Here is a 16,727-nt window from a genome sequence, read left to right as displayed (position 1 = left end):
GCCAGACAGCTATAAGAACCTGGACAACGGGGAACAGAAAATAGGTATTTCATGGAGTTCCCAAGCTAACATAGGAGCTGAACAAATATTTGTTCATTGAATTCACAACAAAATGGAAACCTAAAACATGCTATTTAGATACAAGGAACTGAGTTTCCTTCTGTTAGCTCAGTGAGGAATGTGTCCCCATAGACAGTAACTCATCCTTAGAACCAGTTGAGACTTCCCATTTACTCTTAGGCCCTCATCACACTGTGCTGGGTTATCTTTTGCCTTCTGTGTCAGAAGTATGGGGTCTCCATGAAGTTAGCCTTGGGCTTTCCCAGACTTCAGCTACACTGGAGTGACTGCTTTCATGCTCCCAGGAGACATGCTTCTCTTTCTGGATTTTCAGATAAAGAATCAGCCCTGAACCATGTGAATGAGAAGTAATACTCCATTTATGTATGTTGTGTCAAAATGCATTCTACTGTCATGTAGAATAGAACAAATAAAAAAAAAGAATCAGCCCTTAATTCCTGGCAATTATTTATCTCTTTTTCTATAAGAATCTCTTTTCTAGCCAATCGCAGTGGTGCACGCCAGTAATCCCAGTGACTCAGGAGTCTGAGACAGGACGATCGTGAGTTCAAAGCCAGCCTCAGCAATGGCGAGGTGCTAAGCAACTCGTGAGACCCTGTCTCTAAAGAAAATACAAAAAAGGGCTGGGGATGTGACTCAGTGGTCAAGTGCCCCTGAGTTCAATCCACAGCACCCCCACAAAAAAGAATCTTCTCTGCTGCACGCTGCCCAGTCGTCTGGCCCAGCTGACAGTGACCTGTGGACCCTCTGACAGAAGAGTCACCTGGCCCTCAAATGCACCATGTCTGGTTCCTCCAGCATTGACACTATGAAGAAGATGGTTCAGCAGGTCTGGCTGGAGGCCAGACTCAACCACGTGAAGGTTTCCCAGGCAGTTGCAGACTTGAAAAAATTTTGTCTGCAGAATGCTCACCATGATCCCCTACTGACTGGAGTATCTTCATGTACAAGTTCCTTCAGACCCCAGAAAGTCTATTCCTTTTTGTAGTCATCTTTCTGAGGTTTCCCAAACCCACTGCTCAAGAACCAGTGAATATTCAAGAGAGCTTAATTTGAAACCTGTACAAAAAATTTCCCTATAACACATGTACCTTAATATCATCTACTTTTGTCAATCCTTAACATCTACCTCTCTGAATTTTCATGAATTTCTATTTCACAAGGGTAATTATTTTATATACACTGGCAGCAACATACAATAAAATATTTATTTATTTATTTATTTTTTGGTACCAGGGATTGAACTCAAGGGCATTCAATCACTGAGCCACATCCCCAGCCCTATTTTGTGTTTTATTTAGAGACAGGATCTCACTGAGTTGTTTAGTGCCTTGCTTTTGCTGAGGCTGGCTTTGAACTCTCGATTCTCCTGTCTCAGTCTTCCCGGCTGCTAGGATTACAGGCAAGTGCCACTGTACCTGGCTCAAAATACTTAGTATTAAAAAAAAAATATCTTCCTCTTGCAGAGAAGCCACATAACCCAGATATTGAATCCTGGTGTACTATAAATCTGGATTTCAATTTTAGGTCTTTCCCTTATTTGCTGGTTGTCTCATCTTGTTTAATATGACCAGAGCCAGTTCATTACTCTGTGAAACTCCTGTCCTACAGGAATTTTGAGTGAAAATATACTTAAAGTTCCAGACACATAAAATACTGTATTTCTCATGATACCCAGCCATCAGGTCATGTCCAAAAGATAGATGTATTAAAAATAATGCTCAAGGGCTGGGGATGTACCTCAGTGATAAATCGTTTGCTTGCATAAGGCCCTGTGTTAAATTCCCAGCATTGAAGACAAACGAAAAGTTCAAGATACCACCTCCCCTCACCCAGAAAGAATATGTTAGACAGTTGTGGTGGCATCTGTGATCCCAGCGGCTTTGGAGGATGAGGCAGGAGAATTGCAGGTTCAAAGCCAGCCTTAGCAAATTAGTGAGGCCCTAAGAAACTCAGTGAGACTCTGTCTCTAAATAAAATACAAAAACATGCTGGGGATTTTGCTCAGCAGCTAAGCACCTCTGGGTGCAATTCCCAGTACCAAAAATAAGAATATGTTAGCTGGGACATGAGACTGATCAAATTATGTGCATTCAAGAATATGGTATAATGAATCCCAGTATTATGTATAATTTTACTAATAAAAATAAATAAATAGATTCCAATTTTTTACTTGGGGAAAAAAGCAATGTGTTAGCTCATCAACAACCCCAGAGTAAATCTGTAAATCTGATGCCTGGCATCATAAGTGTATCTGGTGGGTACAAATAATCATTTTCTAGAAACCCATTATTTTGTCATACAGCAACATTTCATTAGGTACTATCAGAGCTTGAATAAAATTTCCCAGTAAAATCTCTCCATTCTGGTCCAACGGTGTCATTCAGTGGTGGAGCAATTGCCTAGCTCACGTGAGGCTCTGGGTTTGATCCACAGCACAGGGATCTCCCAAATCCTTTAAAGAAACAAGTGGTTCGATACACAAAGATGTTTGTTAGATCGAAGGAAGGTCACCACAGTGTAAAAGTAAAGTGTAAAGCTTGAAATTACTACAGAGAATTAAATAAATTACAATATAAATTATAATGATTTTGTTATAGATTTTTATGTAGCCGTTAAGAGATCCTGCAGAAATATATTTACTCACAAGTGGCTTTCTGAGGTAATAGCATGCAGTCAGAGTGGTCTGTCAGAGATTCCACCACGGGTATGGTCGGGCCAAAAGCACAGAAGGCAATGGTGCAGCCCATCAACCTCTTCTTCAGATGCTTGCAAAATAGGTGCCAATTTCAGGGGTGGTTCTATGAGCAAATGAATATAATGATAAGGGCTGTATCATTGGTTATGATGAGTACATGAGCTTTGTATCAGATGATGCAGAACAGATTTATTTTAAAACAGTCAAGAAAACAACTGGGTTGGATCATGCTAAAAGAAGATAATATTAGGCTGGGTACAGTGGCGCCTGCCTGTAATCCCTGCAGCTTGGGAGGCTAAGACAGGAGGATCTCAGATTCAAAGCCAGCCTCAGTAAAAACAAGGTGCTAAGCAACTCAATGAGACCCTGTCTCTAAAATAAAATACCAAATAGGTCTGGGGATGTGGCTCAGTGGTCAAGTGTCATGAGTTCAATCCCAAGTACCCCCCCCCCCAAAAAAAAAGAGATAATATTATTCTGTCACAAAGTGTCTCCAACTAGAAATGATAACTGAAAGGCTGGGACTGTAGCTCAGTGGTAGAGCACCCGCCTCACACATGTGAGGCACTGGGTTTGATCCTCAGTACCACATAAAAATAAATAGATATTGTGTCCAACTACAACTAAATATATATATACATATTTATTTATATTGGGGGGAAACATTTTTTTCCTATTGTTTTTGTTACCTTTTTGTTATCAGATGACAATGCTGTGGGGTTGATTTTATTTTAAAAAGTTCTGGGCCAGGACAGTGGCACATTCCTAAACTCAGGAGGCTGAGACAAGACTATCACAAGTTGAAGGCTAACCTTAGAAACTTAGCAAGACCCTGTCTTAATAAAAGTAAAAAGAGTCTGGGATGTAGCTCAGTGATGCGTCCCTTGCCTAGGATACAATAGGTCTGGGGTTCAATCCCCAGTACCACACACATATACAAATAAAGGTTGGGGATATAGCTCAGGAACAGAGTGCTTACTTAGCATGTGCGAGGCCCTGGTTTTGATCTCACACATATACACACACACGTTTATATTTAGTTATACAGAAAGGTATTCTATATAAATAAATTATAAAATTATATTGGGGAGGTGGCCGGGTTGTGGCTAAGTGGTAGAGGGTACACCTGCCTTGTGTATGTGAGGCACTGGGTTTGATCCTCAGCATCACATAAAAAAAAAAAAAGGTATTATGTCCATCTATAACAACAAAAAAATTTTTTTAAATTAAATAACATTATATGTAATCCTTTTTCTTCGCAGTATTGGAGATTGAACTCAGGAGTGCTCTATCAGTGAACTACATCCCCAGCCCTTTTTGTTTTGAGACTGGGTCTCAATCAATTCCTGAGCCTGGCCTGGAACTTGGGATCCTCCTGCCTCAGCCTTTTGAGTCGCTGGGATTACAGTTGTGTATTACCATGCCCAGCTGTGATCCTGGTTTTATCATGTATATGTATGATTTTTTAATATAATTTAATCTTTTTTAAAAAAATATTTATTTTTTTAGTTGTATTCGGACTCAATATCTTTATTTATTTTTATGTGGTGCTGAGGATCGAACCCAGGGCCTTCCACATGGTGGGCGAACGTTCTACCACTGAGCCATAACTCCAGCCCTAATGTAATTTAATCTTTAAAAATTTTTTTTTTTAGTTGTAGGTGGACATATTTATTTGTTTGGGTACTGGGGAATTGAACTCAGGGGCATTCAACTACAGAGCCACATCACCAGCCTTTTTTGTATTTTGTTTAGAGACAGGGTCTCATTGAGTTGCTTAGCGCCTCGTTTTTTGCTGAGACTGGCTTTGAACTGGTGATCCTCCTCCCTCAGCCTCTTGAGCCTCTGGGATTACAGGCAAGCACCATTGTGCTCATTTATTTATTTTACTTTAATGTAGTGCTGAGAGTCAAACCCAGTGCCTCACACATGGCAGGCAAGTGCTCAACCACTGAGCTACAACTTCAGCCCCAAATGTATGATATTTAAGGAAATATATAATAAATATTATCAGTGCTTATCTAATTCTCCCACAATTATATGTACATAAATTAGGGGAATATGATCATTGCATCCTTTTTGTCTTGATATTAGCCTCTTCAAGGACTCTATTTTTTGGTACAGGGGATTGAAATAGGGGCTTTCACATGCTAGGCAAGTGCTCTACTAATGAGCACCATACCCAGCCAATCCCCTTGTTTTTAGACAGGGTCCCCCTGAGTTGCCCAAGCTGGCATCAAATTTGCCATCTTCCTGCCTCAGCCTCTTGAGGAGTGGGGATGAGGAGACATGTCCTGCAATGATTGGCTGAGACTAGATTTTTCAAAAAAATTTTTTCTCAAGGATATCTCTTAAGAAAATATAGGAACAAAACTGTGTCCAGAAAAACAATTGAAAATGTATATTGAAGGCAGACTTGAAAAGAATTTTTTTTTTCATACACATACAAAAAAGAGGAGGCATGAAAGAGAAACCAACGTACCTGATTGGTTTTACTTTTTTCTTTTCTTTTTTTTTTTTAAAAGCAATATGACGGTCTCCCCTCACTGACTTCTTTGCAGAGTCTGGAGCCTTTTCCTTTGTTCTCACTCACTGAGGGGTGAGATACATACCTTACCAGCTCACAGCAATTATCCTGATAGCTTTAGGATCAAGTTTTCTGGATATCTCAAAATTGAGCAAAGGGCACATGATAATGAATACTAATATGTTCCTGGAAAGATATCCTTCTGTGATAAACAGATTGTCTCCTGATTTAAAAATGTTTTCTTGGCCAGGTATGATGGGTGGTACAGGCCTGTAATCCCAGCAATGAAGACTGAGGCAGGGGGATGACAAGTTGGAGGCACCTTAGCAAAACCCAGACTCAAAATGAAAAATAAAAAGGGCTGGGGATGTAGTTCAGTGGTAGAGCACCACTGGGGTTTAATCCTCAGTAACACACACAAACACACACAATTTTCTGAACATTTACTTGGCATGACTAATCTGTAATAAGTGGATAAAATTCCTTTAACTATCTTTGTAAATATCCTAGGTTTGGGAAAGAGAGGAGAGGGTCTTTCCTTAAAAGTCTAGGGTTGAGGACATGACTCAGTTGGTAGAGTGCTTCCCTGGCATGTGCCAGGCCCTGGGTTTAATCCCCAGCACCACCAAAAAAAAAAAAAAAAAAAAAAAAGAGGCCAAAGTCTAGCTGGGGGAGATGGAAATATAAATAAAAAGTGAAAAATAACAAGAGAAAGATCATAATAGGTTTACTCACAAACTGACATGTTTTAGGGATGCATGGAAATTTGTCACCATCCAAGAGACAGGGGAGCATTCCAGAAGAAAAAAATTGTGTGTCACAACTTGAACTCACTGGTCAGGAAGATCAGTTCCTGGCCTTGAAAAATGGAGACCAGACCTTGTACAGAAAGTACCTCAAAGTACCACTGTCAGCTACAGCTCGTGAACATCTCCACAGGTTACCACAGTGAATGCTTGTCCGAGAAGCAAGATCAGGGACTCAAACAAGAGACATGTGTCCAAAATTATCAGAGATCTCTAATACTTTTGTGTTTAAGCCTTAAACAACAAGGGAACTGAAATCCTGTTTCAGCCCAAAGCCTCACTTTCCTCACAACACTGCAAGTGTTGCCTTTTGCTGAACCGATTACTCAACCGGTCGAGAGCTAATAATTTATGCCGTCCGGATCTCGGCGAGAGAAAAGAGAACCAATAATGGCAGGCAAAGCAGAGGCCTAGTGGGTCCGGCTGGGGTCTCCAATTTCTTCTGAGTTTCACATTTTCTAGATGATCATCAATCTAAATGGTCCTCATACCTACTCCTTGTGTTCGCCCTTTCCCTCCTTCTCTCGCTCTACCAGTTTCTCCAGTTTTCAGGAACCAGAGTTAGTAGCTGACCAGGTCCTCCCGAGGCCAGCCTTTCCGCCTCCCAGGACGCCCCAGCCGCAGCCACAGCCGCAGCCGCAGCCGCAGCCCCGCCTTCCCCAGCCGGTCTCAGTCGCAGGAGATGAGCGGAGGGGCGGGTCGGCTGCGGGCGGGTCGGCGGCGCAGGCGCAGTGGCACTGGGCTCGCCGCGCTGAACTGCAGCTATGGAGCAGGCACCGCCGGACCCCGAGAGGCAGCTCAAGCCTGCGACCCTGGAGCCGCTGGGTCGTCCCGACCCTGGGCTGGAGGCTGTGGCCGGTGAGGAAGCCGAAAGGGCCCGGGAAGAAGGCTCCGAAGCTGACACGGTGAGAAGAAGGGGCGGCGGAGGCCTCGAGGCCTGTGTCCGGGCCTAGTGGGCTAGGCTGGGCTGTGCGGGTGGGCTCGGCCTGGGAGGCCCCGGGGTCGCGGGGAACGGCTGGGCAGCAGAGGCCGCAGGTGCAGCACTGGGTGTGTTGAGGGGGAGGCTCTTCGTGGAAAGCAGGGGCTGTAGGTGGGGAGCGAACGTCAAGAGCACGGCGACCGACGGGAGGGCTTCGGAGGCGCGGGCTGTGGGGCTGTGGGTGCGGTGACCAGTCCTGCCGGCGAGGCTGGAGGAGCGGCAGCTTTCAGTGGTCGCTACACCTGAAAATTACAAAAAATATGTACATATATATAAATATCTGACAAGGGTTTTGCTGGGAAGATGGCTATTTAATGGGGGCACTGTGAGCGATGGACAGCGGTATTCGAGAAGGAAGGGAACGCCAAACTAGGGTGAGCAGCAAGTCGGAGCAATAAAGAGGGGTTGGCTGGGTGCAGACTGAAGAAAGTGCAAGGTTCTAGGTAAGGTGCAGATGAAATATTTTTGTACTTGTTCGGCTCTAATTTCTTTACTTGGGGTAAGGTGTCATTTTCTATTGGAGACTTATCTGAATCCCTTTGGGTAATTAGTGATTTTCACTTGTGTGAAAATGTAACATCTTATATTTGTAAGTGATTTCATTCCAAAGTGTCTATACTTGTAATGCAAGGTTTGTAGACCACTTTAAATAGAAGGACTTTAGCAATTCAGTACAGTGCTTCATGTTAGACCTTCCTGCCCGGTCTCCTTCAGTGTGCACGTCTCATCCAGTCATTTTGTTTCTTCGCACCCCCTCACCCCAACAGGTGTTAGTGCTAATATGAAACTGCCTGTTCTTAAGATTAATGGATAAGGAAAAGTCAAAAGTTGTTTGCTAAATGTAACTAGGAAGACTCTTAACTTCAAGTTTAGAGATCAGGTAATTAGAGTCTTAAGTACAGGAGTTGAAGATTTTGCCTGCTTAAGAAAATAACAAGCCATAGTAGCATGAAGACTTTTTTCAGTGTACTTTTAAGTTATAAAAATTAATTTTTTAAAGAATAGTTTTAGGTTCACAACAAAGTGGAGAGGGAGATGCAGAGATTTCCCAGTACTCCCTGTCCTCACATATAGCCTGGTGCATTGTGAACACCTTCCATCAGAGGGTACACGTTAACATTGATCATCATCACCCAGTCCATGTTTTCAACAGGGTTCACTGTTCATGCTGAGCATTCTATGGGTTTCAAAAAATGTCATGATGACATGTATCCACCATTATAGTATCATACAAACTATTTTCACTGTCGTGAACAGTTTTTCTATCCTACCTGGTCTTTCCTTTCTCCCCACCCTATTCCTGTTTGGTGACAACTATTTATTTATTCATTTTTTTTTTACTGTTTCTATAATTTTTGCCTTTTCCAGAATGCCCTGTCTTTGTAATCATACAGTACGTAGTCTCTCTGAGTAGTATGAAAGTAGTACAGTAGTATGAAAGACTGGCTTCTTTCATACAATAGTTTGCTTTTAAGTTTCCTTCATGTCTTTTCATTGTTTGATAGCTCATTTCTTTTTAGCTCCAAATAATATTTTGTTATTCAGATATACCACAGTTTATCCGTCTGTTTATTGAAGGATATCCTGGGATCTTCCAAGTTTGGGCATTTATGAATAAAGCTACTATAAGTACGAACATGTGCAGGTTTTGGTGTGGCATTTTCAACTCTGTTGGGTAAATAAATACCTAGGTGTACCATTGCTGGATCATAGGTAAGAATGTAGCCAGGTGCTCATGCCTCTAGTCCCAGCTACTTGGGAGGTTGAGGCAGGAGGATCCTAAGTTGAGACCAACTCAGCAACTTAGTGAGACCCTGTCTCAAAATGAAACATAATGGCTGGGATTGTAGCTCAGTGGTAGAGTACTTGTCTAGCATGTGTGAGGCACATGGTTTGAGTCTCAGCATTGCATATAAATAAATAAAATAAAGGTCCATGAACAAGTTAAAAAAATATGTACATATATATAAAACAAAAACAGTTTAAAAAAATAAAATATAAAAAAGGTTGGGAATGTAACTCAGTGGTAAAATGTCTCTGGGTTCAGTCCTCAGAAGGCCATCCTGCTGAGGACTGAACAAAAAGATAAGAATTTTTTTATAAGAAAAAAATTACAAACTGCCTTCCAAAGTGCCTGTACCAATTTGTTCTCCCACCATCAATTAATGAGAGTTCTTCTTGCTACACATCCTTGCTAGCATTTGATATTGTCTGTGTTCTAGATTTAGAACATTTTAATGTGTACATAGTAGTACCTCTTTGTTTTTTTAAATATTTATTTCTTTTAGTTGTACACAATGCCTTTATTTTTATTTATTTATTTTATGTGGTGCTGAGAATGAAACCCAGGAACTTGCATGCACCAGGTGAGCACTCTACCACTGAGCCATAACCCCAGCCCCTTACTTCTTTGTTTTAATTTGCATTTCTCATGACAGATGATGTCCAGCATCTTTTCAAATGCTTATTTGCCATCTGTATGACTTATTTGGTGAGATGTCTATTAAGATTGTTTATCCTTTTAGTTTTTGGTGATGAAACCCAGAATGAAGTGTGCCTTTCGTTTTAATTACGTTGTTTTATTATGGTTGAATTGGTTTTTGTTTGTTTTGTTCTTAATGTTTTTGTGTATATGGTACTGGGGATTGAACCAAGGGCCTTGAGCATTCTAGGCAGGCTCTCTACCATGAACTACATCCCCAACCCTTCTTATTGAGTTTTGTTTTGTTTTGTTTTGTTTTATTTTGTTTGAGAGAGGGGGGGGAGGGAGGGAGGGAGAGGGAGAGAGAGAATTTCAGTATTTATTTTTCAGTTTTCGGCGGACACAACATCTTTGTTTGTATGTGGTGCTGAGGGTCGAACCCGGGCTGCACGCATGCCAGGCGAGCGCGCTACCGCTTGAGCCACATCCCCAGCCCAATTGAGTTTTAATATTAAGTTTACATTTTATCTTCTCCTAAGATAAAATAATAATTTTAGAATTATTTGTGGAGTAGTCAGGATCTCATTTAAATATGAGAAAAGTGTGTGTATTTGTAATGCTTAAATAATTAGTAGTAGTTTTTAAATAATTTTTGTGCAGGTTCTCACCTGTGACTTAATTTTTCTATTTTTGTTCAATCATTTTTATTGTGAAGTATATTAGTAATGCAAATCAGCTTTCACAAAACAATTCTTTTGAAGTCCCCACATGTTCTCCTGGATTACCATCATAGAGGTAACCAGTATTCTGAATCTTGTATTAATAATTCTTTTGCTTTCCTTATAATGTTACCATATTTTTCTCTAAACAGTGGATTGTTTAGTTTTATCAGATTTTAAATTTTACATAAACAGAACATTTTTTTCAATGGCATCCTTTCTTTGAGGATTCCTCTAAAATATGGCTTACTTTGTTTATGTTTGTGGCTCTGTAGTATGCCATTTTATAGGTGTTCCACAGTTAATTTATCTCTTCTTATGGACATTGGAATAATGAAATTTTTGATATTTTAAAAAGTTACTACTACCATGAACTTCCTCCTATATATCGTTTATTGTATTATATCCAAAAGTCTAGTATACATTTAGGAGTGGAACTGCAGGATTGATGATTGTAGGGTAAGATGCTCAACCCTAGCAGGTAGTACCAGATTGTTTTCCAAAGTGCTTGTACAATTTATACTCCCGTTAGTAATGCCTGACTCTTTACCACTGACTGGGAATTGAACCAAGGGCCTTGAGCATTCTAGGCAGGTTCTTTACCACTTGGCTACATCCCCAACCCTTCTTATTATATTGAGTTTTAATATTAAGTTTACATTATATCTTCTCCTGAGATAAAATAATAATTTTAGAATTATTTGTGGGGTAGTCAGGATCTCATTTAAATATGAAAAAAACCATAAAATAGTTTTTAAATCTTGTGGTTATTTCTCTCTTTCTGTCTCTGCCTCTATTTTTATGATGCTGGGGATCAAACCCCCTCATTTAGCCCTATGTCTCTTGCAGTATCATGGACACTTAAATTTTGATTATGACAAATTTTTATTAATCATTTTATAAGAAGTTGTCAATATTTAACATAAAATCATAGTATAGAACATAAAGACTATCTGGGTTAACTGAGAAGTGATTATTGGGCTGGGGCTGTGGGACAGTGGGTCAGTGGTAGAGCACTTGCCTAGCATGTATAAGGCACTGTGTTAGATTCTCAACACCACATATAAATAAATAAATAAAGTCCATTGACAACTAAGAAAATATTAAAAAAAAAAAAAAAAGAAGTGATTATGTCACCAGAGAAGGGATCTGAGGAGGTCCTCAAGAAGGGAGAAGGGGGACCCCAACTCACTCACTCCTGACAGATGATGATAATGATGATTTTGGTACCAGGGATTGAACTCAGGGGCACTTAACTATTGAGCCACATTGCCAGCCTTTTTTGTATTTTATTTAGAGACAGAATCTCACTGAGTTGCTTAGGGCTTTGCTAAGTTGCTGAGACTGGTTTTGAACTCACAATCTGCCTGCTTTAGCCTCTGAGTGGCTGGGATAACGGGTGTACCCTTCTTCTCCTGGCCCCTTTCAGATTCTTGACTTATACTATAGAAAGGAATTTCAGATTGCATCAAACGAGACACAAACTATGAAGATGTGAATTTGGTGTCAACATACCTTATATATAATCAGAGATATGATAAATTATGATATAATGTTGTATTAAGAAGTGTAATGCAAAAATAAATAAATAAAAATTTTAAAAAAGAGGCACAAACTTTTTTTTTAAATAACTTTATTTTCTTTATTTATTTTTATGTGGTGCTGAGGATTGAACCCAGTGCCTCACATGTGTTAGGCAAGTTCCGTAATGCGGAGCTACAATCCTGGTCCCAAAGGAGGCACAAACTTTTAAAGAAAAAAAAAAAAATGAAGATTTGTTTAAGAAAGCAAAGAAATTACTTAGGAAAGCAAGCAAAGGGAGAAAGAGTATAGGTAATTTAGAGTGAGATGCACATTTGGGGTCCTGGACTCTCCCTAAATAGTGAACATGGGAAGTTCATGTGTATGTGTGACATTATCCTTGTGAGCTCAGATCTCTTAATCATAGAGCACAGGTGGGCCATGGTGGTCTGGTTCTTTCAGGATCTCCAGATTGTTGTCATCCAGTCAATTATCTATTAATGTTTGGAAATACTCTGATGACAAGTCTCTAACAGTATTTTTCCTAGGCTTCATTTAATCTAAAGAAAGGAAGTTCATGGTAGTAGTAACTTTTTAAAATACCAACAATGTAGTTGACATTAATCATGTGTACTCACAAAAATCTAAAATTCAAGGGCTTTTTAAGAATTTAGGCCTGGTAGAAAACAGACTTGAGGAAAGTTGAGGATGTTTGTGGAACTTTGTAGATTTATAGTTAGTTTCTTTTCCTTTCCCTGTTAATTTCCTTTCTACCTATTCTATTTCTTCTCTCTTCCTCAATCGTAGGACTGAGGATGTAGCTCAGTGGTAGAGAATGAGTTGGCAGACACACACACACATAAGACAGGTGTACTGGCATACAGCCTGTAATTCCGACTCTTTGGGATTCTGAGATGGGAAAATCTAAAGTTCAAGACCAGCCTGGGTAACTGAGACCCGTCTCAAAAAACACAAAGGGCTGGGGGTCTACCTCAGTGGCGTAGCATCCCTGGGTTCAATCCCCCATATCACAAAACAAAACCCACATATAAATAAATAAATAAAGTCCATTGACAACTAATAAAATATTAAAAAAAAAAAAAGTGATTATGTCACCAGAGAAGGGATCTGAGGAGGTCCTCAAGAAGGGAGAAGGGGGACCCCAACTCACTCACTCCTGACAGATGATGATAATGATGATTATTAGCAAGATTCTGTCTCAAAAAGTAAAAAAAGACTGGGGATGTAGCTCAGTGATAAAGTGCCCCTGTGTTCAATCCCCTGAGAACAAAAAGTGATATAAACCAATGTATATCTGAATCTAAACACCACATGGTACCTCATAAATATGTATAAATAGTATGTGTCAATAAAAATTAATACACTAAAAATAAATAACTTAGCTGGACACTGTGGTGACACGGCCCAGCAGCTCCAGAGGCTGAGACAGAAGGATGAGCCAGCCATAACAAAAAGTGAAGTGTTGAACAACTCAGTGAGACTCTGTCTATAAATAAATATAAAAAATAAGACAGAGGGTGTGGCTTAGTGGTTGAGTGCTCCTTAATTTAATCCCTGGCACCCCCCCAAAATAAAAAACTTTAATAATGCATTTTTTTATATTTATTTTTTAGTTATAGGTGGGCACAGTATCTTTATATTTTATTATTTTATTTTTATGTGGTGATGAGAATCGAACCCAGTGCCTCACACTTGCTAGGTGAGTGCTCTACACTGATCCCCAGCCCTAGCCCCTGCATTTTTTTTATTAATTAAATAAAACTGTTTATTTTTGAAAGTACAGAGATGCTATCCTATAAAAGACATTGTACTTATGTATTATTTCCTGACATTTTTGAAAAATATTTGAAAATATATGTAACAAGAAGCTATCCATTGGTGACCCTAACTTATGGAGGTTCCTAAAATAGCTCTTTAAGTTAGTGATTCATGAAGAAGTACAAGCCAGATGGGCATAGTGGTACATATCATTAAGCCACTCCAGAGTCTGAGGACGCAGGATCATAAATTTGAGGCTAGCCCCAGCAACTTAGCAAGATTCTGTCTCAAAAAGTAAAAAAAGACTGGGGATGTAGCTCAGTGATAAAGTGCCCCTGTGTTCAATCCCTAGTACGGAGAGGGAAGAATAAAAAAACAAACCGTAAGACATTTGGACAGAAATTTTGTATTATCTGTTTAAACACTCATTTATTCAATCCCGTTTCAAAAAACTAGAAACTTTAAGGATTATCTAAACTCTTTCCTCTTTTTCATCCTCTATTCCATTTAATCTATCTCTAGTTGAGCAAAATTTCAATAGTTTTATAGCCTTGGGCTATTGTTATTGATAGGACTGTGGGCTGAGTAGAAAGGGAAGTTGGATTTTTTATTTATGAGGGTTCTGTAGAGTGGGGCTCTACTTTTCACTAAATTCTCAAAATTACCCCCAGTAGGAAAGTGAGGAATCAAAAGCTCAGAGAGTAGTTTGGCCAAGGTTAGAGGCTTGTTAGTAGCTTGACTGGAATTAAATTAGTGCTCTTTCCATTAAGCCATTTTGTTTCTCTAAAAAGGAAGGAAGGACAGAGGGAAGGAAGGTAGGAAGGAAGGAAACTTTAAATTAGTCTTGTAAGTTGTTCCAGTACTGTGTTTTAAGGTTTTTAGTGTAATTATGCTTAAGTTGCAATTTAGAGAAGGAAATAGAAGCTATAGAAGATGTGTTGATCTATTTACAAAACTATCTGAGTGTTCAGTGCCAGAAGTTTGCTGTATCAGCCTTATTTTTAACTTTGCAGATTGGACAATCACCATGTTCTAAAGGGTGGTGGAACACTGCCTAGGAGTCATGAGACTTCTGGTCTTCTGTCTCAGCAATCATCATTCTTGAAACTCTGCTGTGGCTTTTTCTGTATTCTTTTCCTTGTGTGAGTCTTAAATCCTTTTCTTTTCCATTGTTTAATTAGAAATCTCCTGTTATTTCCTTTTGTACATTTCCCTGTGAGGAAGAGTACATTTATTTTTGAAAGTATAGTCAGTTTTACTTAAAATAACTTGAAAAATGGAAAAAATGAGAGGGGAATCAAATCTCTAAGAAAGTAGTAATTAGCCCTAGCAGAAGGGATTGGAAAGAGCAAGGGAATAGGAGAATACTCCTCCAGGCTGGAAGATTCCATTGAATTGACAGTTAAGAGGGAGGGTGGGGCTTATGGAATTTGCCAGAGGAGAACCATTGCCTAAGGAATTCGTAACTGAATTTTTTAAGCCTGCAAGTGCTCATGGAGCAGAGTACTTAAAAATTCCAGTGCACAATTAGCACCTTCTCTGACTGACTCAGAGAACTGAGTAGACCAGAACTATAAATAGGTTTGAGGTATTCTGAGGGTGAGGATAATACAAAAAGAGGGGAGAAAATTTATAGGCCTAGTGCTGTAGTTTGGACCCAACATTTTAGGGATTATGTGTTAAATGCTTGTTCCCCAGCCTATGGCACTATTGGCAGCTGGTGGAGATGGGGCCTATTGAAATAAAGTTGAGTCATTAAGAACATGCCCTTGAAGGGGATATTGAGACCTTAGCCCTCTTCTTTCTCTTTGCTTCCTTGCTGCTATTATGCAGTTTTGTTCCTTTATGCACTTTCATCCATGATGTGCTGCCTTGCTACAGGGACTAGAACTTCCAAAACTGTGAACTAAAAGAAACATTTCCTCTTTTTTTTTTTTTTTTTGGTGGTGCTGGGATTGAATCCAGGGCCTTGTGCATGTAAGGTGGACACTCTACCAACTGAGTTATATCCCCAGCCCCAGAAACCTTTCTTTTTTTTAAAAAATTTTTATTTATATCAGTTGTTGATGGACCTTCATGTTTTTTTTATTTATATATGGTGCTGAGAATCAAACCCAATGCCCTACACATTTGAGGCAAGTGCAATACCAATGAGCCACAACCCCAGTCCCCCTTTTCTTCTTTTAAGTAACAGAAATCTCACATGCAGAGTTATAGAATATATCAGTTAAGCAAGCTAAGCAGCAGATGATTAAATCATACTCAGAAAATTTTTATTTTATTGAATTTATTATTATTTTTTTCTACCAGGGGTTGAATTCAAGGGTGTTTAATTACTGATCCACATCCACAGTTCTTTTTTTTTTTTTTTCCTGTTTTTCCTTTCATTTTCAGATAAGATCTCATTTAGTTGCTTAGGACCTTGCTAAGTTGCTGAGGCTGGCTTTGAACTTGTGATCCTCCTGCTTCAGCCTCCCAAGCTGCTGGGATTATAGGTGGGTGCCACCATGCCCAGCTCAAGAAATTTTTTAAAAGTTATTTTCTAGCTCAGTGATGATTTTCCGATGTTTTTGAAGGTGACTCAGTTTTGTTTTGGGTTTTTTTTTTTCTTTTTTTTTATGGTGCCAGGGACTAAACAGGGATGAACTATCAATGAGCTACATTCTCAGCCCTTTGTATTTTTTATTTGAGACCGGGTCTTGTTTAGTTGCCTAGGCTGGCCTCAAACTTGTGATCTGCTCAGCCTTCCAAATAGCTGGGATTATAGATGTGTGCCACCATACCCAGCTCTATTTATTTAAATATTTACTACAATTTTCAGGTTTTGTATATTGAGCTTGTATTTATTTTTATTATCAGAAAAACTTAAACTTACCAGGTATGATGACACATACCTGTAATCCCAGGGCCTTGGGAGGCTTTGGCAGGAGGATCGCAAGTTTGAGACCTACCTTGGCAATTTAGCAAGACCCTCAGTAACCTAGTGAGAACCTGTCTCAAAAGGAAAAAGGACTGGGGATGTAGCTCTGTGTTCAAGTGCCCCTGTACCAAAAAAAAAAAAGAAAGTTAGAAAAACTTAAGCAAATGTTGGCTAATTGGTAATATGGAGCTACATGCCAGGCAACTTTCAAAACTCTTTTCATACATAGACTCATTAAATGTTCTCAGTGACTGTTGAGTTAGGTACTGTCTTGT

The 16,727-nt window shown here is 39.6% G+C and overlaps 1 protein-coding gene, 1 long non-coding RNA gene and 1 pseudogene across 2 annotated transcripts in view; 2 read left to right on the top strand and 1 right to left on the bottom strand.

Annotated features, from left to right (window-relative positions):
- The window catches only part of LOC144376388 (uncharacterized), a 39,526-nt gene extending 32,743 nt beyond the window's left edge, over positions 1-6,783 (bottom strand). The window contains exons 1-2 of the long non-coding RNA XR_013436826.1: positions 6,042-6,783; positions 2,729-2,882 (exon numbers count right to left, since the gene is read on the bottom strand). This is a non-coding gene — a long non-coding RNA (uncharacterized LOC144376388). The remainder of the gene's footprint in view (positions 1-2,728; positions 2,883-6,041) is intronic.
- LOC144376386 (guanine nucleotide-binding protein G(I)/G(S)/G(O) subunit gamma-5 pseudogene) lies at positions 499-2,626 on the top strand (annotated as a pseudogene).
- Positions 6,784-6,819: 36 nt separating the features above from the next.
- The window catches only part of LOC144375737 (oxysterol-binding protein-related protein 11-like), a 116,866-nt gene continuing 106,958 nt past the window's right edge, over positions 6,820-16,727 (top strand). The window contains 1 exon segment of the mRNA XM_078041170.1: positions 6,820-7,017. Coding sequence (XP_077897296.1) covers positions 6,877-7,017 — 141 coding nt within the window. The 5' untranslated portion in view covers positions 6,820-6,876.

Source organism: Ictidomys tridecemlineatus, chromosome 3 (genome assembly GCF_052094955.1).
Source record: "Ictidomys tridecemlineatus isolate mIctTri1 chromosome 3, mIctTri1.hap1, whole genome shotgun sequence".
Classification (NCBI taxonomy): domain Eukaryota; kingdom Metazoa; phylum Chordata; class Mammalia; order Rodentia; family Sciuridae; genus Ictidomys; species Ictidomys tridecemlineatus.
This window is presented reverse-complemented; position numbering and strand designations above follow the sequence as displayed.